General features: G+C 40.1%; 2 protein-coding genes across 2 annotated transcripts; one reads left to right on the top strand and one right to left on the bottom strand.

Annotated features, from left to right (window-relative positions):
- The first annotated feature begins 1,795 nt into the window (after positions 1-1,795).
- Positions 1,796-27,411, top strand: aldh1l1 (aldehyde dehydrogenase 1 family, member L1). Its single transcript, XM_030728960.1, has 23 exons — positions 1,796-1,927; positions 3,085-3,258; positions 6,544-6,778; positions 6,872-7,037; positions 8,426-8,527; positions 9,522-9,611; positions 9,844-9,981; positions 17,024-17,149; positions 17,236-17,327; positions 18,806-18,953; positions 19,037-19,156; positions 19,569-19,696; positions 20,657-20,807; positions 20,912-20,982; positions 22,474-22,579; positions 22,657-22,744; positions 22,823-22,916; positions 23,010-23,109; positions 23,193-23,291; positions 25,209-25,374; positions 25,494-25,599; positions 25,728-25,927; positions 26,959-27,411. The coding sequence occupies exons 2-23, from the start codon at positions 3,132-3,134 to the stop codon at positions 27,012-27,014; spliced, it is 2,709 nt and encodes a 902-aa protein (XP_030584820.1). The 5' UTR covers positions 1,796-1,927; positions 3,085-3,131; the 3' UTR covers positions 27,015-27,411.
- Positions 10,777-14,942, bottom strand: LOC115780032 (zinc finger protein 2 homolog). The gene is made up of 2 exons (XM_030728969.1): positions 14,688-14,942; positions 10,777-13,564 (listed from the first exon to the last, which is right to left on the bottom strand). Exons 1-2 carry the CDS (start codon positions 14,884-14,886, stop codon positions 12,804-12,806), a joined length of 960 nt encoding a protein of 319 aa, XP_030584829.1. The 5' UTR covers positions 14,887-14,942; the 3' UTR covers positions 10,777-12,803.
- Positions 27,412-27,427: the final 16 nt, after the last annotated feature.

Consider the following 27,427-nt stretch of genomic DNA (forward strand, 5'->3'; position numbering starts at 1 on the left):
GTCAATCAAAGCAACCATATCCCTAACTTTTGTTTCTAGACTAAACTACTGTAAGATTAAAATACAAAGTTTGCTTTTGATCAAGCTTATAATAATGTTGAGAGACTTCCACTGATGCCCAGACCATTTCTCCTTCACTGCTCACTTTTCCCCTACAGTATGAGCACTTTTCACCAACGTACTCATAGGGATCATCTGAAGATTGGAGTTTTCTCCCTAATATTGTAGGCGCTTTCCTTTACATCATAAACCCCAGCTGGTCACAGCTGATGGCTGCCCCTCCCTGAGCCTGGTTCTGCTGGAGGTTTCTTCCTGTCAAAAGGGAGTTTGTTTCTTCCCACTGTTGCCAAATACTTGCTCATAGGGGGTCGTTTTGACTGTTGGGTTTTCTCTGTATTATTGTAGGGTCTTTACCCACAATACAAAGCGCCTTGAGGCGACAGTTTGTTGTGATTTGGCGCTATATAAATAAAATTGAATTGAACTGAACTGAATTGAATAAAGGTCACTGAGGTGATTGTTGTTGTGAACTGATGCTACATCAATAAGAATTAATTGAATTTAACTGAAACCAGTTCAGTGACTCAAATCAGCAGAAATGAGGCCTAGCAGAGAGCGACTGTCAATCATAGAGGGGGAACCTCTGACCTTAAGCCTGACTAAAAGCCAAATAAATGGGTTACAAAAAAAAAAAAAATTAAATTTATACAATTGTTATGAAGTGGAAAACAATACATAGAGTTTGTTTGTTTTTTTGTTTTTTGTACCAGGCTGTAAACATTTTTTAATGCTGAGCATTTACACATGGGAGTCTGTGGGGATTGACTGACTTTTGGAGCCAGCCTCCAGTGCTGCAGTTTTTTGTAATGAGTGCACTAACAATGCTTGAAAGTTATCTGAACAACATGTAGCCTGTATTATTGGGGAGAGGGGGGCTGATGATTCTGCATTCATTCAGTGCATCTCTGCATGGACGACTTACAAAGGTAAATGAGTCAAATGCATATCTGTGTGCCTCAATGTGTAGCACACTTCTTTGTTATGCTTGCAGAAGGTGTGTAGAGTACAGTGCTTTGCTGACTCACAGACTTTGACCTTGGTGTCCTTTGACCTTTCTTAGCTTTACAACAAGTTTATCTCTGTAAATTACTCATGGATACGAATTAGAAGCCAGTTTCAAACACTGATCAGCATCATCATTTTTTTACTACAAAATCTGGACCAAAGGAGACAGAAGAGTGACTGCTATCAGCACAGCCTGGCTTCTTGATACAAACATACATACAGTTTCTTAACCAGTTATCCAGTTCAGGGTCCTGGGAAGGTCAGTGTCACTAGTCTGCTTCAGTTTGAATGTTGACCAAGAAAACATCTTCATTTTACAGCACTTATTGTGTTTATACATCGTTCTAAACCCTTTATTAACTCCAGGTTTACGTGTAAATGTGACATGTAGAGTGCAGTTCCTTGACCTTCCTTTACCTCTACCTTTTTTTTTCAAACTAAAACAGCTCATTACTCATTACACATAGTAATTTCCTGGAAAACTGAGACTGCAGGTTGATTTTTTCCAAGAAATTCTAAATAACAACAACAAAGTGAGACAAATCAATTCAAGACATTTCTCTCTGTAGATACAAAAGCCAGGATAACCGAGTGTGTTGCAAGCCAAACACTTCATGTGTTTTTTATTGAAATTTATACCGATTTCTCAAAGTTTGTCAGTTTGTGAATATGACCCCTTCACAGAGGGCAGCAGCTGACTGGCCGCCCCTGCAGCCTCATTACCAGCCCCTGTCCAATCATCCTGCTGTATGTGCATGTTACGTAACTGGGCCGCCTGAGTGTGTGCGCGAAGGGAGGAAATGAAAAGTGACGCTCTCCGCCCGATCGCTCTTTTCAAGAAGCGCTTTGTCTGCAGGCAGGGGTGAGTGACACCGCATTAACCCTTAGATTCATATTTCAAACTGTTTAGCCTTCAAAGTGCACTCAGATGATTGGTCACCCGCCACACACGCGCACGTATAAAAAAAAAACAAAACTATAGACTACTGCAGCAACTTTTGAGGAGTGTATTTTAATTCCACGCAGCAGTTTGCGCATGACTTCTTGAAGTGTGCTGGAGGGCACCCTGTGGTTATCCTGGTGAATGCAGGTTTGCTGTAAATCTTCACTGTCTGAAGTTGTCTCAGGCAAAAGTCTTCAGCTGTCCTGCGCATTTGATTGGTCAGAACCGGAGGCAGGTGCTCATGCCCCGCCCTCTCTGTTCAAACTCAATGAACCGCCAGAGTAGTTACTACTGAGTTCTTTTAAAGTTCATCAGGGAAGTGCAGCGTAATGATTGGATTGCACTGATATCAGAGGCTATAATTAGTTACAGGCAAACATGAGGAACCTACAGCACGTTCGGCAGGCTGATAATTATTTATAGGATTCTAATTATACATTTTCTGCTACTTTGGACTCATTGATATTTCTTGTGTCTGCATATTTAAATATTTTTTAGATGCCACTGAAAACAGATAATGATACATTTACTAATATGTGGCATGCACTCAGCTGATGGTACACTAAGCTAAGACTAAAGCAGTGCAGTCATTCTATTTATAAAGCATATTTAAAAACAACAGGTGGTGCTCCTTAGTGTTTTTCAGTCACCTACAGAACAGATAGTAACAACACTTGACTGAGAAAAATGCAAAACGTCCTGAAAATCAGATAAAAAAAAATAGTGAATACAACATATACAAAGAACAGATATAGAAAATAATATTAAGGTGAAACATCATGAATAATTTAAAAAAGTGTACAAACAACACCAGGTTGCAAATAAAAGAAAAGAAAATAATAAAGAGACAAGCTTACACATAATCCAATAAAAATACAGCAATAAAAGAGTTACAGTAAAATTGACAGAAAAAAAACACCTTTATGGTGATACCATAAAGGGCTTTAAAATCAAATAATAAAATGTTAAATTACTTAAAACAGCAGGGATGTGTTTTAATGTGCATTTAAAGTCCAGCAACTGCATTCCCTTGTTCACTAATTTCAGATTTTTTTTTTTTTTTTTTTTTTTTGTAGTTATCCTAGTGTGTGTGGCTGCCCCTCCAGAACATCACAGTGTGAGGATGAGAATTGCAGTGATTGGTCAGAGTCTGTTTGGCCAGGAGGTCTACAAGGAGCTAAGGAAGGAGGGCCACACCATTGTAGGAGTCTTCACAATCCCTGACAAGGATGGCAAGGCAGACCCACTGGGTAAGAACTCAGAGCTTTAACACCATTTCAAGTTATTAATGGGAACGCTACCTTTCCTCTATCGCCAAAGCAATGCTGAATGTGAATTTCCAAGCAAACATTTTCTGGCACATGTGCTATGAATAAACTGATGATGGTGCCAAATGAAACTTGGACTTGAACTTGGACCACTGGTTTTATCACTGCAGGTCTCTAAACTTACAAAAAGTCTATGCAGCAATAATCAAAGTTGCACTGTCTTGGGTATTGCGTATCCAAGCGTAGTGCGTTACGTTATCTTTATCGCTGACAGTATCAGATGATTGCCTGTTCATATCAGAGCAATAAAATGCCTGTAACCAGTTTACATCGTTGTACAAGAATAAGGAGCCACTCCCTAATTATAAGCCTTACCAGTATTCAAATAGATAAGTTATAATAAATAATTAAAACCTAATAAACCTTATTTTGTACCACTATGTTAACATGTGCATACACAGCATTGTAACTGTGAGGACTGAGTTCCTTTTAGAGGAGCTGCAATTACTGGCACTTCCTTGTTGGCTTTTTTTCTGCCCCAGGGATTACTGCTTTGTCTGATCACATTCTATGTTTCACAATACAAAAGGTCACCCTAAAACCCCTTCAGCATATTTTTTCCACACACCATATGTCAGTCAACAGTATCCTTTGCTATAGGAATATATAGAAATATAACCAGAATACAACCAGCTGGCAGCCAGTCAAGTCGAGTCCCCTCGAGTTGTGCTCACTGACAGAGACTCGTTCAGACTGATGGCAACATGATGGCAGTTTGTCTGCATTTATAAATTAAACAGAAACCTTTGACCATCTGTCTCAGAGTGATTGCAATCAGTCTAAATCAGACTGAGACTGTTTGCAGAAAGGTTGCTTCCATCAGGTGACCTGTGCAATTGTCTTGTGATCAAACGTGATCGTGACTGTGCAAAACAGGCATGATTCTGTCATGTCAGGCATCTGTCCACAGCATGTCACCCCCAACCAGTCGAGGCAGATGACTGCCCCTCCCTGAGCCTGGTTCTGCCATTTCTTCCTGTTTAAAGGGAGTTTTTCCTTCCCACCATCACCGAGTGCTTGCTCTTAGTTGTTTTGATTGTTGAGTTTTCTCTGTAATTATTGTAGGGTCTTTACCTACAATATAAAGTGCCTTGAGGTGACTGTTTGTTGTGATTTGGCACTATATAAATAAAGTTGAATTGAATTCATCTAGAGTTGATGCATAAGTTAGAGAGAAAATGGCATTACATTCATTTAGAAGATATTTATTTGACCTGTAAACATAGTTTGTCACTCTATAAATAAAGTCCTCCATAAAGTTAGGACACCTTAATACTCGTTACTGTTCAAGGGAAACAGAAACAACCCCAGGTTTCTTTTCACAACTGTAGCCAGCCTGACAAAGAGTCAGAGCTCTGTTGTGCCAAGTAATCCTCTTATGAATTTCTTCACAGATAAAATTTTAACCATTAGAGCAAAGATTATTCATAGCTGTCCCACCGATGTGCCATTAAGTACAGTAACTGTGATACCTGCTGATATTTACCTGCTGATAACTCGTTCTCTGAGTTAACTACAGTAACGTCTTCCTCTAAACTATCAATGTGCCTTTTAGACCCCATTCCTGCAAGTCTGCTCAAAGACGTTTCACCATTTATCCATGCTTCAATTTTAAATATGATTAATCTGTCTTTATTAACAGGCTACGTACCACTGACTTTTAAGCTGGCAGTAATTTAGCCATTACTTAAAAAAACCCTTGCTTGATCCAGCTGTCTTAGCTAATTATAGACTGATTTCTAACCTTCCTTTTATTTCAAAAATTCTTGAAAGATTCATTGTCAAACAGTTAAGGGATCAGAGGAGTGCAGAGGAATTGTTTATTTGAAGAGTTTTAGTCAGGATTTAGAGTGCATCATGGCTCAGAAACAGCACTAGTGAAGGGTCTGAATGATCTTCTTACAGCCTCTGACAGTGGACTCATATCCGTGCTTGTCCGGTTAAACCTCCATGCAGCATTCAATACTGTCGACCAGCAACATTCTGCTCCCAAAAGTCCAGCAACTCCTCCTCAGTTCCCAGATTTTCCCAGACTAACAGAAGAGGGGATGCTACACAGTGGTGAACGTGATCCTGTCCCAACGTTTTTGTGCTGTGTTGCTACAATTAATTCAAAATGAGTGAATATTTTTCTTAAACTGATACATTTTCTCAGTTTAAACATTTGACTTGTTCTCTGTGTTCTGTATATTCTATAAAATATGGGTTTGTGAGATTTGCAAATTATTGCATTCTGTTTTTATTTACATTTTACAGAGTGTGACAACTTTTATAGAATTGGGGTTATATATTTAAGACGTGCTAGCTATTCTGTTTTTTAAAAATTTTTTCCATGTCTTCCTTTGTATGGGTATTGATAAAGAAGGACACAGGCGGAGCACATATTACACACAGCCCAACATGGTCTGAAACATTTGCACTCTATGCACCTTTGCACACTTGTTCCACTGTCTGTGCAGCTCTGTAATGTATCTGATATAAACACTCCACGAGTTTCCTTTATGCTCCCTTTGGGAAGCCAGTCCATTTTTAAAAGTCTAAAACCTTAAAGAACAGGAAAACGTGACTGTTACAGCCTAGAAGAGATAATAAAATGTTACCTTTGGTTGCTCCTTTCTTCACAAGGTGGGTAGCACTGCGTCTTTGATTTAGTAGATTTTTACACCACATACCCTTCCTGACACAACCCCTAAGGGGCCGGTGTCTCCTCCCGGAATCAAATCTGGGAGCTTTCATGGTTAGGTGAATGTTTAAACCGCTACACTATGGAGCCACTATTAAACAAGAGGTAATGCGTTGCACAATTTTATAGAAAGTGGTCAGAACCGCAAACTGCAACTGAATGTTTTAACTTACAACCGTCAGAGCAGTGTGACATATTTTTGTTCATTCTTCTTTGTTGGTGCTCTAGATTCTTCTGTGGCCTTTATTTTCTTGTGCAGTCACTGCTCTCATATGCTCACACAGCACACGTGCCAAAGCTCAGAACTTTCCACACAATATTCTAAAGTTTTTTCCCCCAGAATCGCCAGTTATTTCTCTATTGTTGCTTTTTTTTCTCTTACAGCAATATAATGTAAAAACCATAAATCAGCGATAAATACCTACAACGCATTTTTAGAAAACCAGCACTGGTAACTGTTGCAGGATCTGCAGTTTTTCCTACAATTATATCAATTATATTGACTTTATCATCTCCTCCTGCAGCCTCAGAGGCAGAAAAGGATGGCGTGCCTGTCTTTAAGTTCCTGCGCTGGCGAGTGAAGGGCCAGGCTATTCAGGAGGTGGTGGATCAGTACAAGGCTACAGGTGCAGAGCTCAATGTCCTGCCCTTCTGCTCCCAGTTCATCCCCATGGAGGTTATTGACCACCCCAAACACGGCTCCATCATCTACCACCCGTCCCTGCTGCCTCGCCACAGGGGAGCCTCCGCTATTAACTGGTAAGTGATGTTCATCGGATCAGGTGGAAGAGAATGAAGGTATTGTGACAGGTCCCGTTGTTTTTTTTTAACTTCCTGTATTGGCCTTCACAGGACGCTGATCCACGGTGACAAAAAAGGTGGGTTCACAGTGTTCTGGGCTGATGATGGACTGGACACTGGTCCCATCCTGCTGCAGAGAGAGTGTGAAGTTGAACCCAGTGACACTGTCAACACCCTCTACAAGCGATTTCTCTTCCCAGAGGGAGTAAAAGGCACAGTAAGTATGGGTGTGTGGATGGAGGAAGAAAGAGTGGTATGAAGTCACTTGAGCACTGATGCATTACATTATAGTGTCTGTGTTTGATACAAATGTGAACATTCACAGAGGCCTCCTCACGGGAAAGAAGATAGCATGCATTCTCCTGAAAACCTTTGCTCTGATTTTCATGTGCCCACTTATATTTTAACATGCCTTTATTTTACCTCAAGGGATCATCTGGCTACAGAAGCCCGGAGCATCAACAAAGGAAGACGTTTTGTTGATCAATTTTTTAACTGTTATGACTGTGGATTTCTCTATTTTCTTTATGACTTGAGATAAATTGGGAAAAGGTTGTTTTGTTGTTGTTGTTTTCCCTGGGTAATGTTTCTAACTTCATTATTTTTTTCATCTCTACTCAATGATTCAGGTTAGAGTATTTTTTAAGATGTGAAAAATGTCTGGATTAAGTCACTGTGTTTGTAATACTTGCTTCTGCCACAGGAGGCTGATTGCACCACCACCCTGTGTATTAAATATAGTAAAAGCATTAATGTAATTTCTGAGATTTGCTGTCCACTGTGTTTTGTTTGTTTACTGTTACAAAACATCTTTGTGGATCAGACATTTCCTTGATTCCTACTGTCCATGCAAAAATAATGACAAGGGCTGCTTCATATAACTTATTGTCCAAGCTCCTTGACAAAGACTGAAAACAGAAGGTGGACTAGCAATGGGAAAATCCCTTATCCTTCATTCTTTCTAATGGCCTTTAGGGGGAAACTCCTGTGGTTGCAAAAAGATGTCTGGTTGTATAGCAGCCCTTGGTTCTCTTGCCCAGTATACAAAGAGTTTAAACCAGGATATGCTTATTGCTAATAACTTGTGACTGACAAGACTTTAGCCAATGAGCATGCAGTGCCTCTTGGTTTCATTCTTGGATCATTCTACTCCCACTGCTTTCCCTTGTAACGGTAATTAAATATTAACAGAAGTTAATACAGTTTGCTAAGCTAAAGGCGAACTAAAGCCTGCCTTAAAGTGTTGGGAAAAACCAAACGGTAACAGATATGAAGTTTGTTTTATTATATTTGTAAAGTTAACAGGCTTAAATCATAAAGCATGAATGCTTTGTTTTCATAAACAACAGTAATGCATAAATTGAGGAAAAAACTATCACCATTTCCCACTTACAGTGTATGCATTAAAGTTAAAAAAAAAATAGAAGATAGATGGAATATTAATGGTAGTATATATCTGTGCAGTATGTCATTGATCATTCTCCTTGTGTCCCGTAATTGCCTGCCGCAAGTTTCCCAACATTGCAAACACTGTGACGATGGTTCAGAAAAATAGCACAGGTGTTTCTGCTTGAGCAGCTTGAACTGGATTCTTCCTGATTCCAGGTGGAAGCCGTGAGGCTGATTGCAGAGGGGAAGGCCCCGAGGATCACACAGCCAGAGGAAGGAGCCACGTATGAGTGCATCCAGAAGAAGGACAATGCCAAGGTAAAACAGCAGTCCACTTCTACCTCCATCATACCAGGATTATCCACAGACATGTACACACAGATGCTTCGCTGGTCACTGCTGTTCATAGGAACTGTGTGTCAGTGCAGCTGGGTATCCTTGTCCATGTTTGTCTATGGAGGCAAACGGTAAATGGACTGGTCCTCATAGCGCTCTGTTACAAATCTCATTCACCCAGTCACACACACACACACACACACACACACTCATACAGTGCTTTTATCTATACATAAGGACTTTGATCTAATTGCATGATTTTCAAGTGGTTTTGTTTTTTTACAAATACTGTTAGTGTATTTATTTTATGGGCTATTTAGCTGTCTATCTTATGCTGATAATAACCATAATAGTATGATCTTGAAAATACAATGATTATAGTACATTTTACAAATTTATAGCTACTTTTTTGTGATTTTTGATGTGAAACTGACTCTAAAATATAAAGACTGCAGCAGTGAAATCCATCATTTAAACTTGTAGTCCCTCGTGCTCTGCCAAAGTCTGACATGAAATAACAGCTGCAGCGCCCCTTCCCCTCAGTGCTGCTGTCCATGTCTGTCTTCTGATTTTATCTTTTTGGGAATCTACACACAAAACAAATCCATCTGAACAACACTGTTGTTCAGCTGTGTGCTGCTCATCTTTAAACTTTTGTTTTGTCCATTTCGCCCTACAACCATAACCTCAAAAGGCCTTTTCCAAGGCCACCACTGTAAATAATCACGTTCTTTTGCCTGCTTGAATTGCCTCGTTGCACCATCTTGTGGTACAAATTGGTATTACATGCAGGCACAGCCCACCCTTAAAGTCTGTTATGTCTTTAAGGAATTACACAATTTTTTTAAAGAGATATTTACAATAAATACCTTTAACTTACTGAAATTTACTTTATCTGCTATAAATCAGCATTAGCAACATTTAGTGCCATTTTACATTTGAACTGGCAGTGATGACAGTTTTTAATTGCTGACAGATTGACTGGAACCAGTCAGCTGAGGCTCTCCACAACTGGATCAGAGGAAACGACAAAGTGCCCGGAGCCTGGGCTGAGGTCGACGGACAGGTAACGAGAGCTTCTTAATGCTCAGAATTCATATTTTCTTTTTATATCCTGACAAATGAGTAAATAAAAATGTTTGATACAGTAATTACGACTTTTAAGATGTAATAATCTTATCAGAGCTGTGACTTACACTTTAGAATCAAAAACATAACCACCTGCTGTGAATGCTGTTGGCTAACTTTAATGATTGACTGTTTTTGCACTGAATGCCGTTTTATGTCCCTCTCTGTAGAAAGTGACTTTCTATGGCTCCTCTCTGGTGGATAATGGAATCCCAGTTAATGGTCAACCCCTGGAAATCCCTGGAGCCAGCCAACCGGGCCTCGTCACCAAATCAGGCCTGGTGCTGTTTGGCAATGATGGCAAAACGGTAAGTGAGGTTATTAATCTGGGGACACAACAGAGCATCGAACTGCTCAGATTGCTGATAAGTGTTCTGCATGGTAAATGGACTGGTTCTTATAAAGTGCTCTATACGGCGCATCCCATTCACACACACATTCATACAAGCACTTTCTACATCTAAGTGCTGTTTAACATTCACACACACACAATCAAATGAATGGAATCTTGCCCACAGATACTTTGGCATGCAAACTGGAGCAGCCAGCGATCGAACCACCAACCTTCCAATTAGCAGATGTCCTGATCTACCTCCTGAGTCACAGCCACCCCAGTGGAATTTACATATCTGAAATCAGTGACTACAACTCAGACATGCATACAATGGCCCCATCACTGTGTAGATACAGCTCCAACTTGATACTGTATTTATTGAACACCGCTCAGTGTGCAGCATGCTGGTGGAAGCATCACCTGCAGCTATGGGGGTTCTTCACTGGCAGGGACACAGACTTGCCAATACAAAGTGAAAACCTTCTTACTTGACTTAATGTAGCAATAGCAACGCAAGTATCACCTTCAGCCCATCAGATGTAAGACGACCCGGTCTCTGGGAATGCAGCCCACAGCTCTCGTTCTCCATCTTTTCTTCCTACAGCTGCTCAGAGAAAATCTCTCCACTCATGTTTCCGCTGAAAGAACGTTTCCACATGCTGCGCAGTGACATTACAAAAATATGACTGGAAAAAAAAAAAAAGATGACAGTGATCTGGGATGTGTCACTTTTTTTACTTTATATTTTATGTTCACATAACAGGATCATCATGAAATAACTTTGGCAAAATATATACAGTATATAAATATTTTACAGTGCAACATGGATATCACTAATTGACAAACTGTCATTTGATATTTATGTGCAATTTAGATTTTAAAAACTAGTTTCTGATCAGAATGAACTTTGAGGAGTGGATGTCACTTAGGGTCAAACAGACATCTACACTTTTCAGCCAACTGCTTTTTAGGTTGAACGGTGAAACTTTGGTGGTCTGTGTTTGTCAGAGGCTCTGAACAGAAAAGGAATGGTGCTTTTAGAAGGGAACTATTCAGGACACATGAAGATTAGTGAGTGGTCCAGAGCATCAGAAAGGCAGGAGGAAAAACATAAATAAATCAAGCGTTCAGTTGTAGCTATTGTGCATTTGTAGAAACCCGAATATTAAGCCGGTCATTTCTGTGTGTTTAGAATGTAGTCTACAAATGCTGGTTACTGAACTGCTCAAAATCTGTACTTTGCAGGGTTTCAAAGCCTGCTCCACACTGGAAGTTGATTCCGAATGCTCGGTTGGGTTAAAAGGGAATAGTTTTAAAATTTGAATAGTTTCTTGTGTCAGAACCAGGAAGATGTTGGTCTACTTTAGCAAAAAGCCAGGATCAGTGTTAAATTGTTCCCTCAATCATAATCAGGCACTTGGGAAATCTACTTGTATGCAAGTTAGATGAAAAAAAAAAATCTTTTTTTTTTTTTTTTTTTTTGATATTTTTATTATTTGTTCCCCTTTTTGTTCCAGGGGAGAAAAAAAAAATAACCTTCATTATAAATCCATCAGTCTTTCAGCTCTTCAGGTTCTGGTGTGTTTTTGTTACAGCAATAAACAAGTTTTCCTGTAGTATAACTGTACATAAAATCCTTAATGAATTTTTCATTTCATTTTATTCATTAATACTTTGTAAACAGTCCTAAAAGAATCCTTTTGAAACTGGAAAACAAACATTCACAGAGAGAGAAACTTGGCCCGTTTCAAAAGAGTAGGAGTCAAGTCTGCTTGCTGCAGGAGTGGCTGCTGTACTCTGGCAAAGTAAATAAGGTGTCATGTGAGGTGCACTTGCTGCCTTTGGGCTCTAGCAAGTGTGTTAATCTGCAAAAAGTAAACAGACATCATTTAAAATAAAAGCTATTTTGTGTATATAGTTATCGCTCATTATATCGCGGTTCACTTATTGTGGCCTCACTGTTTTGTAGATTTCATTTTTTTTTTTTTTAAATATTACTAACTCTGTTTTGCAAAGTTTTCACTATATTGCTGGATTTTGTGGTATACAGGTATTTCTGTAACACCCCATAACTAAGATGCTGCACCACCTTCATCGCCATCAGTACTGCATAGCTACATAATTCATCTTCATCATTCAAGTTGTAGTAGGAGAGTGGGAAGGGTTTACAAAGCCTTTAAAATATATATGTAAATAATAAATATAACGCCGCTACTTCACAGATTTTCACCTATTGCGGGGGTCTCTGGAATGTAACCCAGAGGGATCACTGTATATGAATACAGGTGTGGCTCCTCTCAGTCCAGAGGTTTGAAAACCACTGATGTAGACTATCCTTGCATTTCTTTGCAAGACTGCTAAAACTGTTTGAATTCATAACTTACCATAAAACCACAACAATGCCGTTTATATTTTATTCTTTTAACATGGAATGAAGCTGGTGCAGTGCTTAGGCTCTAGTAGGCTAAGTTAAATTAACGTTTTGTAGCTCCAGTCCAATAATTACTGCAAATACATAAGAGTGAATTTTTCATCCAACCTGTATATAAGCATAAAACCCATAATGTCAAATAATTTAAAGCCAATTTTGGTGCATTTAAGCAAACTGTCTTATGGCCATTTGGACATCAGCTGGCAGTTGACACTACTCTTGTGATTTAGTCCTATTTATGGCAGTCTGGCTTAATGTAAACGTCACTGATTTTGTTGTTTATACACTGAAATATTTCAAAAGACACCAAACCCAGTTCAGATTTTAGACTATATGCAACATGCACCATTAGCTCTTAAAGTCTCTCAGGTGGGACTCTGACTCGTGGGCAGGTTAACACCGTGCACCTTTCTCATATGCCTCTTCATCAGCAGCCGTTCTGTAAACAGCTCATCGCAGTCCCCGCATTTGTACGGCCTCTCCTCTTTATGTTTGGCTAGAACGTGCTTCCTCAGAGTGGAGCCCCTGTTGAAGGACTTGCCACAGATGTGGCAGCTGAAAGGCTTCTCTCCTGTGTGAGTCCTTATGTGTTCTGTCATGTGTCCTTTTAGCTTAAAACACTTGCCGCAGTAATGGCAGCTGTAGGGTCTCTCCCCTGTGTGCACTCGCATGTGGTTCTGCAGGTTGCTCTGGCAGGGGATGTGTTTGCCACAGATGTGACAGTCAAAGTTGCTCTTGCTCTCCTGCGGCTTGCTTTCATGCGTCTTGAGGTGCCATGTTAGCACAGTCTTTTTGGTGAAAATGTAGTTGCATATGTGGCAGCGGTAGAGGGTGGTGCTGGTCTTCTCTTCCAGAAGCTTTTGTTCATCTGAAGATGTTTGGCTTGGCTCTCTGCTCTCCTCTGCTGCTCTGCAGTCCTCTAACTGCTGCACTGTTTTAATGAGTTCTTTTGTTAAGGCATCCCCATCGTCGCTGTCTTCCATCACTGGTTGCTCATCGCTACCATTAAGCCACAGTTCCTGGGTCTCCTCCTCTTTAACCTCGGAGGGTCCCGGCTCATCCTGCCACACGTCAGAGCTCCACTCTTGCTGTTTAGCGGGAATTTCCTCAGTCGGTTGTTTAGCATCTGAAAGGAAAGGGAAAAAAAGCATTCCACTTCCAGTACTGTGCAAAGTTATAAGTGTTAGAATTGTCCTCAGACTGATCAAAACCAGTCACGAATCTTTGATCAGCTTCATGAAAGCAGAGATCAGTAGAGAGTGGATTCATAGTGCCTGCAAACCAGATGTGTGTGCTTGTCAGTTGCACCTGTACAGTTTATATATGTTAGCCAGACTTGCTGTGGTTAAAAACACAAATGTTAAACACAAACGTGGAGTCTACAAACCAGAGGATGATGTCACGGTGGCTACAACTTATACAAACTGCCCTATATGATGAACCACAATCATGACTATCTGCTGACACCTGAAATAGTATTTCTTGTCATTTTCTAGAGATGATCACTGAAAAAAATTGAGACTAGTCAAGTCTTCTGTCAGACAATCTGTGTGTGTGTTCCTGAGCCTGTGCACTGATTTTCATGACAGACATGTCGTTCCCAATCACTTCCACTTTGTTGTAATGCCACTAACAGTTGACTGGAATATTTTGTAGCAAAGAACTTTCATGACTGGACTTGTGGCATTCCGTCACACTCCTGAGAGCGACCCACTCTTTCACAAGTGTTTGTAGACACAGTCTGCATGCCTAGGTGCTTGGTTTATACACCTGTGGCCGTGGAAGTGATGGGGTGAGTTAATGCTTTTGGCCATATAGTGAAGAATTCTGTCCTGAGCCTAGCTGAGACTCCTGCGCATGATTTTCAAATTTCCATAATCAATACACAATCGTTTGTGAGTGTACGCTGATTTAAAGGAAAGGACTTTAGATGTGTCCTACACGTAATACACGTGCTGAAAACCGAGTAACAACAATGAACAGCAGTCCTCTTTAATATGCAAGTCTAAACTCGCGCAGTGTGTCTCATTTATATTCGTGTACTGTAACAGTATTCTTACTGTACAGATTTATTTGAGGGAATCAGGAAATAAAGCTGCTGAAAACTGACCGGAAATTTAAATTCCCTTTTCTGGCTAACACTGCTTGCTAATGTTGCTAGCTGAATGCAGTGAATATAAATCTAACTTTTCATCCGACGTGGTTTCGTCAGTTGTTAGATTGATGTTAAGATAACCTGGGGGACATACCTGCCCTGTGCAGTCTTATCTCTGGTTTGTAGACGAGGTCCAGCAGCCGCTGCAGCCGCTGGTTCTCCAGCCTGGCTCGGTAAACCTCCTCCTGGTACTCCACCAGAGTCTTCTCAACGAATCCATAGATGTCCACCGCAGCTGCGGTTAGTCTCTCCGTCAGGAACACGTTAAATGTCTGCAGGGTAGCTGTAGCCATTGTAAGGCTTCACTGTTGTTCTCAGCTCGCCCTGCTTGTAACCTATGGGTGTTGTAGTGACTGTCTTTACAGTGTGGAACGGGGGTCACAGCGCCCCCTGCAGTGCTGGACTCTGTAAGACACCGTGCTGCCAAAATGCTGGAAAAGAACCTTGAACCCTTCTTAACAGACTTAATAACCTTATTTAGGCTCGGATTAAACTGGGTAAATCACGGACCTGACAGCAGACACTAGACTCCAACTAGTGCTATGAGCAGAACTCTGTTCATTAATGTTCGTTAAAAGGTGGTTATTGTGATTGCTGACTGAAACGAGCATTAGAGGGATCCTGAAATATGTGAGGCATAACCCAGCCCACTAATCTTCAGTTTTTCACTAATAAATGTACAATTTTAAAGTTATTTCAGAGTAAAATCCATGTTAAATATGAGACATTGTGCTCTACCAGAGTGTTCTAGTCAGGTGCATAAGCTGACTTTCAAAACATGGAATCAACAAAAAGAAAGTCTGGCAGAAAAAAGTTTAGTCTGAGTTCTTGTTCAGTTTTATCTTTCAATAAAACTATTGCTAACATAAAAACTGCATTAGGTCACTGATGAAACATGCGGCACTGGACCCAGTTTAAATGGCTGTACTGCCTTCCCTGTTATAATGCTGACTATTTTTTATTTCTAGGGTCATTAGTTTTCTTTCCATTTTTAGCGGCTGCGGCTCAGGTGGTCGAGTGGGTTGTAAACCAACTGGAAGGTCAGTGGATTGATCCCCAGCTCCTCCAGTCTGTATGCTGAAGTGTCCCTGGGCAGGACACTAAATCCCCAGTATTACCCAATGCATCAATAGGAGTGTGAGTGGGTGTGAAAAAATGCAGTGTGTGTGTGTGTGTGTGTGTGTGTGTGTGTGTGTGTGTGTGTGTGTGTGTGTGTGTGTGTGTGTGTGTGTGTGTAGCAGTCCATTTGCACTTTAGAATGTGGGTCACAGTGAGATTCATCTGCGGGCTGATTCTGGGGTTTGGATGTTTTTGACTGTGTAGATTGTCGATGACTTGATTAAGCTGGAAAATGATGAGCAGTGAAAGCCATTCTTTGTTTTTTCAATTTCATAATTAGATTATAAACACATTTTATTGTTCAATGTATTTTATACATGCATAGACTTAACCTGTCTGAGATTTTTGCCTTACTCTGACTTGTGATGATTTACAGCACCATAAGAATATGTAAAGTTGACTAGCTAGCCAAATATTCCTCTTCTTCACCCGCCTGCTCACAGATGAGGCAGTAGCGCTCTCAGATTTGAGGCACTCCAGCATTAGCTTCACTAGCCAAGCCCATCCATTTTTTTTTTTTTTTTTTTTTTATACACAGTCATAGTACATGATTGAATGATTGCAGCTGAAGCATGGTGGTGGCAGCACCAAAACAAACAACCAAGACAACCCTGGAGTGGATTCAGGACCAGTTCAGTGAGGGGCTGATTCAAAGTGTAGCATTAAAGCCACAGAACATCTGCAGAGAGACCCAATGATGGTGTTTTATGGAAACCTCCATCCAGTCTAACAGATCAAGGAGAATTGAATAATCCTGAATTTCCATTGAAAGTAGTATTCCATTAAACTTCTTCTGTTTAGCTCAATAGAGACATTTCTTCTGCTGTAAACATCAGAATCAGAATCAGAATCAGAATCAGAAGGTTTTTATTGCCATATGGGTGAACAGGTTCACAGCATTAGGAAATTGCTGCGGTACTTCGTGCTTACAGAAAAAAAACAAATAAGTATAAAAACTATAAGACAATATACAAGTATACAAATTGCAAATATACAGAGATATTAGAGCTATAACTATAGCACAATATTACAAAATTACAAAATATACAGTGCAGAGACTAATTAAAAGATAAAAGAATGTAGACTATATTCCACTAATATGTACATCAGTGCAATCAGACAGGTGCATAGACATAGGGTCATCAGCGTTTGTGGAGGGTGGTGGTAACAGTCTTAGGGTAATTGTTCATGAGTCCAACAGCAGAGGGCCTAAGCAGAGTCCAAACATGCTTTGTAAGCAAACTTATTCTCGAACACTCTGACGTGTTATTATTGCTTAAAACTGGTGCCACATTTCCTGTTTCTCTGCAGTTGCTGGTGAAGAATCTGCAGTTTGAGGATGGTAAGATGATTGCTGCAGCGCAGTACTTCCGCTCTGGGAGCAGCGCTGCTGTGGAGCTCACTGAAGAGGAGAAAACCTTCGCTGAGCAGATGAGGGTAGGCCCTCCTCTCCCACCGATTCAAAGAAAAGTGAACAGTTCAGCTTTTGTCTTTGTGCTGACTTTTAACACCGTGTCTTCCAGGCAGTGTGGCAGAGCATTCTGACTAATGTGAGTCAGATTGAAGGCTCTACAGATTTTTTCAAATCTGGTGCTGCTTCCATGGATGTGGTCAGGTAACAAAAAACAGAATCATGTCAAATAAGTTTCTTGTTATTGTTCATCTCTTATTTCACAGGCAGTTAAAACATTGAAGATCTATAATTTTAGTGTTTCTTTATTTCATTATGGCGTAGAACAAAACTGAAGCCATCAAATACACGAAACGGTTAGAGAATTATTCAACAAACACAAAAGACGCATGTCTCAGATTCTTTAAAGATTCATTCGTTTTCAGCTGAGCCAAAGATAACTTGTGGAATCATTTTCTTTCTTAATCCTCTGAGGTCAAAGTCATCACAGACGGTGTGAAGTAACCCCGTGTTTTTTAGTCGGTGTTGTCTTGTATTGGTGGTCGTCTGTGCATGTTCACCAATATCTGGGATATTTTCCCAAAACACTTCCAAACTACACCAATATGTCGTCATCCACCTTAAATAATGGGCAGAGTCATTTTTTTTACAAAAATTTTATTTTTGCCTAAATCATCATCAAGTTGTAAAGCCGTGTCTTACTATCATGAATGAAACCCAGCTGTGAAGTTACAGCAGTGCAGACTGTGTTGCATCGTCACTGGAGTGCACATATTCATTTGGTGATGCAGAAAGTGCAAAAATGTTCTTATACTCGATTCTGATCTGATCTGCTGCTGAGTCTCTGTTACTCTGCAGCTACCAGAAAACACCAAGAATAAAAGTAATTTCACTTTGAGCTGCCAGCAAACTAAAGAGATTTCCATGTTTATTAGGCCGTGGGGACGGTAACATTTAAAGTTTAAAGTTTCTGAGCTCTGATGTGCAGCTGGCACATTAGAAGTAAACAGCAGCACCAAAAGCAATAAAAGCAATAAAATAATGAATTTGAATAAAAATGTTTTATTTACCACTCTGTGCGCTGAATCCCATAATCAATGATTGATTGCATCATTAATCTTGTCTTTTTTTTTTTTAATGTTCATCATTTTTTATCATTTTATCTGAAACATCTGTGATGTGAGCAGGCTGCACTCATCCGGCTCATTTTGTGCAGGATAAGATTCATATGGCATGTGAAACCCCCCTTTTTATGGGAGCGTGCACAGAGCCTGAAGCAGAAACAGAGAAGGCTGATAACAGCTGTTGTGATACCCGTTATCTCCAACTGGGGTTTTAGGTTTTGTTAAACCAGGTAATGCAAAAAAAAGCCTGGTTTAGTTAAACTTACCCCTCTGCTGACAGACAAAACTACAACATAAATCAATAAATCCACCTCAGACAACTACAGTCCAATAATATCTAATATCTAATATTTCACATATGTACTTGTTTTTCAGCTCAGCTCATTTACTTCTTAAGGCATATTTTACAACATAATGTCAATACTTTGACCTAAGTAAAGAGATTATTAGTTGTACCACTGCAGCCTTCCATTATTTCACCCAAACTCCTCTTCATTTTCCTCTGTCTTCCATATATTTGCGATTCTATCCTCCATCTTCCATCCTACCTCTACTCAGGCTGGTGGAGGAGGTGAAGCTTCGAGCCAGCAGTTGCCAGCTGCAGAACGAGGACGTATATATGAACACAACTTTCCAGGATTTCATCCAGATGTGTGTCAGGAAGCTCAGAGGAGAGGACGATGAAGAGCAGTTGGTGGTCGACTATGTAAGTGTTTGAAATCCGCTGTATTAGTTGCGGTTCAGTGCAGGCCAAACGATAATGAGTTACTGTGTCATTTAACTCCTCAGGTGGAGAAGAACATAAACAACATGACAGTAAAGATGCCTCATCAATTATTCATCAATGGAGAGTTTGTTGATGCAGAAGGAAGAAAGACCTACAAGACCATCAACCCCACTGACGGCACGGTGAGAGAGAAATCATGGGGAATGCAAAAAAGGGTTCATGAGCACTTCTATAGAATAATGTATCTATAATGTAAACTTTGCCCTTCACTGACAAGGATCTCCACTGAAATGCTACAATTTATTTTTCTCAACTGATGATGGAAGCTGCAGCTGCTGATTGGTTGTTGGGTTGCACATGTTTAAACGCCCTATCATTAGATACCAACAGTCAGAAGGATTCCTGAATGTCATTAGTTTCATATGTTTAAATAATGGTGATTTGAAAATGGTGCTTTATCAATCTGTGTAAAGTTTAGGGAAAAACAAAGCAAGGTTCTCCATCCATCACTGAAGCCAATCTCATCAGGGCTGCAAGTCACATGTTTTTTCATGGTTGAAGTTTGACATCTTTGATCCCGTGTCTGTCCTGCAGGCCATCTGCGATGTGTCTCTGGCCCAGATCAGTGATGTGGACAGAGCAGTGGCTGCTGCCAAAGAGGCCTTTGAAGAAGGAGAGTGGGGCAAGATGAACCCAAGAGACAGAGGCAGGCTCATCTACAAGTCAGTGCACAAAAACCTAGCGACACTTGACATCCAGCATATGTTGTCAAATAACATGACACACACTGACCCCTCTTATTTTTTTCAGTAACCTACCATTTTCAATCAACAACAATAAAAATCTGTTCTGTGTTTAAATGGACTATTTCTCTATGTGGTAACGTCAGCATGAACACATGACCACAGAATTAACTGGTCCCACTCTCAGTATCTATGAGTGCATGGACGGGTCTACTGGTACAAGAGCAACATATTTCACAATGAAGAAGGATAGTATTATAAAAACATAGCGGTAAAACACATAGTGTGGGTCATACTAAAGACAGTAGCTGCAGCCAAAGCAGCGGTGCGTGTGTGTGTGTGTGAGATAGCAAAGTGCTGTGTCCTGAGAGATTATTTACAGTGCTTAACAAGTTTATTAGACCATTGTGTGATGTTTATGCCACAGCTGCCTTAAATTAACTGTATTGGTAACTAACAAAATCTTTTTTTTTTTTTTTAAATGTTTCTGTAATGGTTAATACACCAGTACGTGCAAGCTCGTTTATTGAAATATTTTTTTCAATTCAGCTTTATTTATATACCAACAGGTCACAATAACAGTCATCTCAATGTGAAAAATGGCTCATTGTTAGCCTTTTTATGCTAAAATATAATTGTTGTTATAGGTGTTTGATCAATATTTCTAAAAATAGAGGAAGCAATTTAAAAAAAAACAAAAAAAAAACGTACGCAGTGTGTAATGCTAACATACTGAGCTTTCAGCTGTCTGCCTGCTTCAACACAGGGACTGATCTCCCCGATGAACATCTTTGTAATGCTTTCACATTTCTTTGTGTTTGATGCTTGATGCTGTTTAGAAATATAACTTTATTAGGACCCATGATAGTATTACTGAAGCAAAGTTATATCAGTTGTGCTTCATAATATCAATGACCACCAGTGTTACCCCACCCCTAGGCTGGCTGACCTGATGGAGGAGCACCAGGAAGAGCTGGCTACTATCGAAGCCATCGACTCTGGAGCTGTGTACACTCTGGCCCTCAAGACTCATGTGGGCATGTCCATCCAGACTTTCCGCTACTTTGCTGGCTGGTGTGACAAGATCCAAGTGAGACACCTGGTTTAAAAGCCTGGGCATGTCACTCATAAGATAAATGACAGTTTGATGCATACATTGCAGATATCTAAATACATTATGTTCTTCTTTTACAGGGCAGCACCATCCCCATCAACCAGGCCAGGCCCAATCGCAACCTGACGTTCACCAAGAAGGAACCAATAGGGTGAGAAATGAAGGAGTGGACTTTTTTGATACCTTCTACAGCAGTGGAACCTCCAAAATACTTCCTGTGGAATATCTTAAAATATCTGTGCTTTTTGTGCCAGTGTTCACCATGTGATAAATGCAGAAGCTAGAGAAATTAGCTTGGCCGCTATGCTAATATTGCACAGTAGTGATGAGCAGAGTGAGACACCCATCTCCACAGTGACAGCTGCTGGCCACTTTTGCTATCATCACATCTTAATAATAATATTCTCTGAAACAACGGCACAGATGAGTGTTGCACAATTATAAACAAGCCTATTTATTTTTGTAGACTATCAATAATTGTGATTAATACATGTCTTGGGAAAAACGCTATACAACAAGGAAAACTTTGCGTTTGCCAAAGACGTCAAGCTGTGACTGAGTGAGTCAAACTGTGTTTCAGCAAATACTGTTTTCCCCATTGTGTTAATGTGAGGCTTTTTTCAGCTGCTTACCAATTCAGTGCATTGCAGAACAAACTAATTTATAAAATATATTGAGAAAAGGCTGCTATATTTATTATGATAACCACATACTCTGTTGATTTGAATATGACCTACTGTCTGCTAGGCTAAGCATGGGCCTGAATAATCTTTTTGGAAGATGTTTCATGTGTACTTATGTAGCCAACTATGTTTATGTAGAATGAGGATGGATAAGAAAATCAGGTAACAATGTACACATTTGTCATATTAAAAACTTATTCAAAATATTAGTTTTTGAGTTGTTTTAGGGCTTAACTGGCTTTTTTTTTTTTTTTTTTACTTCTCCAAACTCGGAAAAAATCCCTTCATACAGCACACTTCTTGTGGGCATATATAGCAGCTTGCCAGCCTACAAAGGTGTGACTATACAACACACTATTCCTGATAAACTGTGTCACATCACATCAGAATTAAGTCAGTGCCATGTGGGCCCCTATGGGCAGACCCACAGGGCCCACAGTTTAGGTGCAGGCTGCTCTATTGGGGCCCCACCCAAGCTCTACAGCTGGGGTCCAGGCATGCCCCTGCCCACCCAGACCCCACACTGTAGGGGCCCAGATGTGCAGCACATTTAATGTTGGTACCAGGGCCTACAGTGGGTGGCTACAAGCTACTTTTAGCCACTTCCTAATTCTTAAGATGTTTTTTTTTTCCCTTAATAAAGAATTTATTATTATTATTATTATTATTATTATTAGAATAATATTAAAATTAGTTTGATCTGAAATATGTAAGTGTGACATATGCAAAACTAAATATAAGAAATCAGGAAGGGGGCAAATACTCACACACACACACACACACACACATTCTTTTTATAGGCCTGATTGGTTTGAAAGCTCAACAAATTGCTTTTTATAATTGTAGTGACGTAGTAGGTTTTTACATGAATATCCTTCAAACTCTATTAAATCACATGTAGGCCCTTTAAAAGAAATAAGTGTATGTGATTAGCACTTTTTTTAAAAATCTCTCCTCAGAGTTTGCGCTATTGTGATTCCCTGGAACTACCCTCTAATGATGCTGTCCTGGAAGACGGCAGCCTGCCTGGCAGCTGGAAACACCATAGTCCTCAAACCTGCACAGGTCAGACTTTTGGGTATCTGACACACGCCACCCATAAAAGCTAAAACCACCAAGTCATTCACACCATTTGTTTTTAGGTCACTCCGCTGACAGCTCTGAAGTTTGCTGAATTAGCAGCAAGAGCGGGGCTGCCTAAAGGCGTGATTAACATCCTGCCTGGATCAGGTTGGAAAACACATTTATGACGTGACCCTGAGGTCGACTAATGAATCTCTGAGTTACGAATCTTTTTCTTTATTCTAGGTGCCCTGGTGGGTCAGCGTCTCTCTGACCATCCTGATGTCCGGAAACTGGGCTTCACAGGTTCCACCGAAATTGGTAAACACATCATGAAGAGGTGCGAGATAAAGTAACCTTCACACAAAGTGTTTTTAACAAAGTGTAATAGTAGTACTCACAGTTACGTGTCTGTATTCTTGTGTATTTGAAGCTGTGCAGTCAGTAATGTGAAGAAAGTCTCTCTGGAGCTCGGAGGAAAATCACCACTCATCATCTTCAGTGACTGTGACATGGACAAAGCCGTGCGCATGGTGTGTTCATTAGGGGGGGGGTTGCAAAAACCAAAACGTGTTACTCTGCATACACCCACTATTTTGCCGTCTTTGTATTACAGGGCATGAGCTCCGTGTTCTTTAACAAGGGAGAGAACTGCATCGCTGCTGGCAGACTGTTTGTGGAAAACTCCATCCATGACCTGTTTGTACAAAGAGTGGTATGTGTGTTACACACAGGAAACTTTGATTCATGACTTTGAAAACTTATTTACAGTGAAGATGTCGTGATGTTTTTGATTTCACAGTCATCTTACCTTAAACTAGAAGGGCACTCAGTAGAGGGCGTACCATGCAGTACCACCCAGTGAGAAAAACAAACATTTGTGGAGATGTGAATTGTGTGTGTGATTTTTTTGGTGTAGGGTTTGTAGTTCACTTTGCATTATTGTATTTTACTTTAAAATAGAAAAAGACAATGAATTGCTAACAGTAACTGTTTATACCTGTGTGCCAAATTTCATCACAATAGATGGAAAAATTCACTAAGATATGAAATTTAAAATTTCACCAATAATGACAGAGAAGGATTTTTGAAATTCAAAAATCCCTCTCTATCATCATTGACCTTGAAAATGAAATTGTATGTTCTTGGCGCCTTAAAGAATATTTGGTTCAAAACATCTTGAGTCATATTGTTAACAGACAAACAATCCAGAAGGGCACTCAGTAGAGCGTATACCTCGCCCAGTTAAAGAACCCTTTTACAAAATCCTGGATCCAGATCGTGATTTGAGCCACAAAAATTTATCAATTGTTCCTTGTACCACCCCGAACAACTCCAGAAATTTTTGCTGAAATCTGGTCAGAATTTTCTGAGTTATCCTGTTGTCAGACAGATGAACACAAAGGAACAAAAAATAACCTCCCTCCACCTATTGGTGGAGAGGTAATAATCAAAATAGTGTCATATTAGTCTCTCACCTTCAGATGGACCCAATCAGATCAAGTAATTTAAGCATTGTGATAGGCTGATGGGCACGCTGACTACCATTTCCATAGACTGTAGATAGAAGACGGACATAGCAAACGTGGCATCTCCCATAAATTGTACGGGTACAACACCCAGATTCACATGCCTGTTACATGCTACTAATAAATAAAAAATTACAATTTCACTCTGAAAATAATCTTCATGGGTGGTTTATAACACACAGTTGTCAGATATTTCTGTTAAAATGCTCCAAAAGGTCATGTGATTAGTTTTTCTCGATTGCTTTGGCGCAGTGCTCACACCAGGAATGTCATTCTCACCACTCTTAATGCAGTTCTTGGAGCACACTTCCCCAACCACATTAGCCTCTCTCATCATGTTTGTACTCACTGCTATTGTTTCTACACGTACTTCACTACCAAAGACATTTTGTTATTGTGTTGATGCATTTCTCATCGGAATCTCGCAACTTACTAAATAATCTATATTTTCATTAGTCAGAACTACATTTCTCTCACTTACCTCAATACTGTCCAGAATGAGATCTGCTGACTGTGGAGGCCATTGGAATACATTTTTCCAATCTTCCATTGTCCAATTTTGTTGAGTCCATCCAAACTGTAGCCTCAGTTTCCTGCTCTTAGCTGACAGGAGTGGGTCCCATTGTGGTCTTCTGCTGCTGCAACACCTCTGTTTTCCTTAAAGGTGCAGTTGTGCATGAGAACGGCCAGTCCAGACCATTCTCTGTAAACCTTAGAGATGGTTGTGTAGGAAAATGTTTTGTTATGGTTTTGATTGTTTGTGTCTTTTGCACAGATGAGTCTGTTATGAAAAATGCCTCTACTGTTTTGGAAGTGCTGAGAATGACGATCCTGATGAGAGAATTGCACCAGAGTGATCAAGAAAAACTGTAACAAGTTGTTATTCAGTGAGCATGCAGTATCCATCGGTAACTCAGTCTGATCCACTCCACACTCGTGATGTGTTTCAAAAAAGCTAAGATGGTGAAGTCAAGCTTGAGGCTTCACAACAGAACTGCTCTAACCAATGAGTGGCATTGAGGTGCCTATAGTCATCTTGCACTAGAAATAGACCTTTTTAAATATGATCTCTTTAAAGGCAATTTGGATCTCTCTTATTTGAGGTTGAGGAAGTCAAGAAGATGAAGATCGGGGATCCACTGGACAGATCAACAGACCATGGCCCTCAGAACCACAAAGCCCACCTGGACAAACTGGTAGAATATTGTCAGATTGGTGTCAAGGAGGGAGCCACTCTGGTCTGTGGTGGCAAACAGGTACAGCGACCAGGTAAGGCAGCTTCTAAATAGAACTGGTCAGAATGGACTAACTCTGATATAACGGATGCTGTTGACGGATTAACTTCTTCTGTAGGTCTATAATGTATATTCTTGTTCATCTCCCTCCAGGTTTCTTCTTTGAACCCACGGTGTTTACTGATGTGGAGGACCACATGTACATTGCTAAAGAGGAGTCTTTTGGCCCCGTCATGATCATCTCCAAGTTTAAGAATGGGTTTGTTAAAATTTTATGATTGCTCACCTGTTTCATTTACCGCATCATAAGACTGACCTCGTGTCCCTTCACTGTTGTGTTGGTCCTGGCTCTGGCCTGGTGTTCCTCCTCCATCTTCCTGCTTTCAGTGACGTGGATGATGTCCTGAGGAGAGCCAACGCTACAGAGTACGGCCTGGCATCAGGAGTTTTCACACGGGACATCAGCAAAGCTCTGTATGTCAGTGAAAGGCTCAATGCCGGCACAGTTTTTGTCAACACCTACAACAAGACTGATGTGGCCTCACCTTTTGGAGGATTCAAGCAGTCGGGATTTGGTAAAGACCTGGGTAAGACAAACTACTGCTGTTATTGTGGTGGCTGTAGCTCAGGAGGTAGAGCGGGTGACCTACTGATCAGAAGGTCAGCAGTTCGATTCCTGGCTACTCCAGACTACATGCCAATGTATTCTTGGGCAAGATACTTAACCCCAATTTGCTCTCCAACGCTTTGTGAATGTTAGATAATAAAAGCACTTAGCTTACTTAATCATGGAAGTGCTTGTGTGAATGGGTGAATGCAAACGTGTTGTATAAGCGCTTTGAGTGCTCAAACAGAGTAGAAAAGCGCTATATAAGAACTAGTCCATTTACCATTGTGTCCTTGTATTCTTACATGTATTCCAACAAATCAAGAAACATTTTTTTAAAGAAAAAACTTAGCATGATGATGTAATCCACCATCCGTACTGATAATACTGTTCAACCTTTGTGAAATGGTTAAAAACTTGAATCATCAAATTGAATTTTCCTTTCCTGGAATTTTCACCAAATCTAAAATCTCTTTTGAAACCTAAAACTATTTAAAGATCAGGTCAGGTCCATATCTTTTCTTTTTCTTTCAAATCAGCGTCCATTTGCCCTGTAAAGGTTATCACATTATGCTGTAATGTCATATTATTATGTCATATTATACTGCTATCATAGACCATATATAAAAGATGGATATGGTGATGTCATCATTGGTTCTAAACTTCACATATTGAATATATTATGATATTTGGACAATAAGGTGGAGTGGCAAGTTATCAGCTATTGTTAACAAACATGGTTAGCAAGCTGAATCCATAAACGTGTGTAACACAAAAATAAATATATACACACACACACAATTTAGTACTCAGACTAAATTGACAAAACATTAGAATAACAAACTAAAAGTGAAACACAATCTACTTGGATGAGCTGTTCTGGGTTTCATACATCAGCCTATCACATCTTTGGATTTCCAACCTCTGCATTGGTACCTGAAAAAAGCTGAGCCAGTGTACACAAGCCTGTGGTGAGTAATACTTATATCAGTGTCTTTGTGTCTCCACCAGGACAAGAAGCTCTCAACGAATACCTGAAGACAAAGGCGGTAACCATTGAGTATTAGATGACATCACATGAGACAGAAGGCCTTGAGAAGGCAGACTCAGGGAGTGACGTGTGGACACTGACAGAGAACACGCTGATACCAGGATACTGACAGTAAAACTGTATGTGCTTTAACATGCTAACTGATCACACTAATGTGTTAAATGTGTCTAACATGTTGAATCCTCAATCCCGGAGCCATGAGCCATGCTGTCCTGAACTATGCAAATGAAGAATGCTTCTCAGTAGCTCAGTGACTGGACTGTGATTTAACTAAAAGGATTTTTGTTTAAATACATGTGTTTAATTTCTAATATGGCTTACATTAGGTCAGAAAAGTCTTAAGAAATGTAACATTTCTGATAACAATCATTGATTAATAAAAACTGTTGAGCAAGAAACATCTACAGATTTAATTCTGCTGTGTTTAAT

Source organism: Archocentrus centrarchus, chromosome 5 (genome assembly GCF_007364275.1).
Source record: "Archocentrus centrarchus isolate MPI-CPG fArcCen1 chromosome 5, fArcCen1, whole genome shotgun sequence".
NCBI classification, from domain to species: domain Eukaryota; kingdom Metazoa; phylum Chordata; class Actinopteri; order Cichliformes; family Cichlidae; genus Archocentrus; species Archocentrus centrarchus.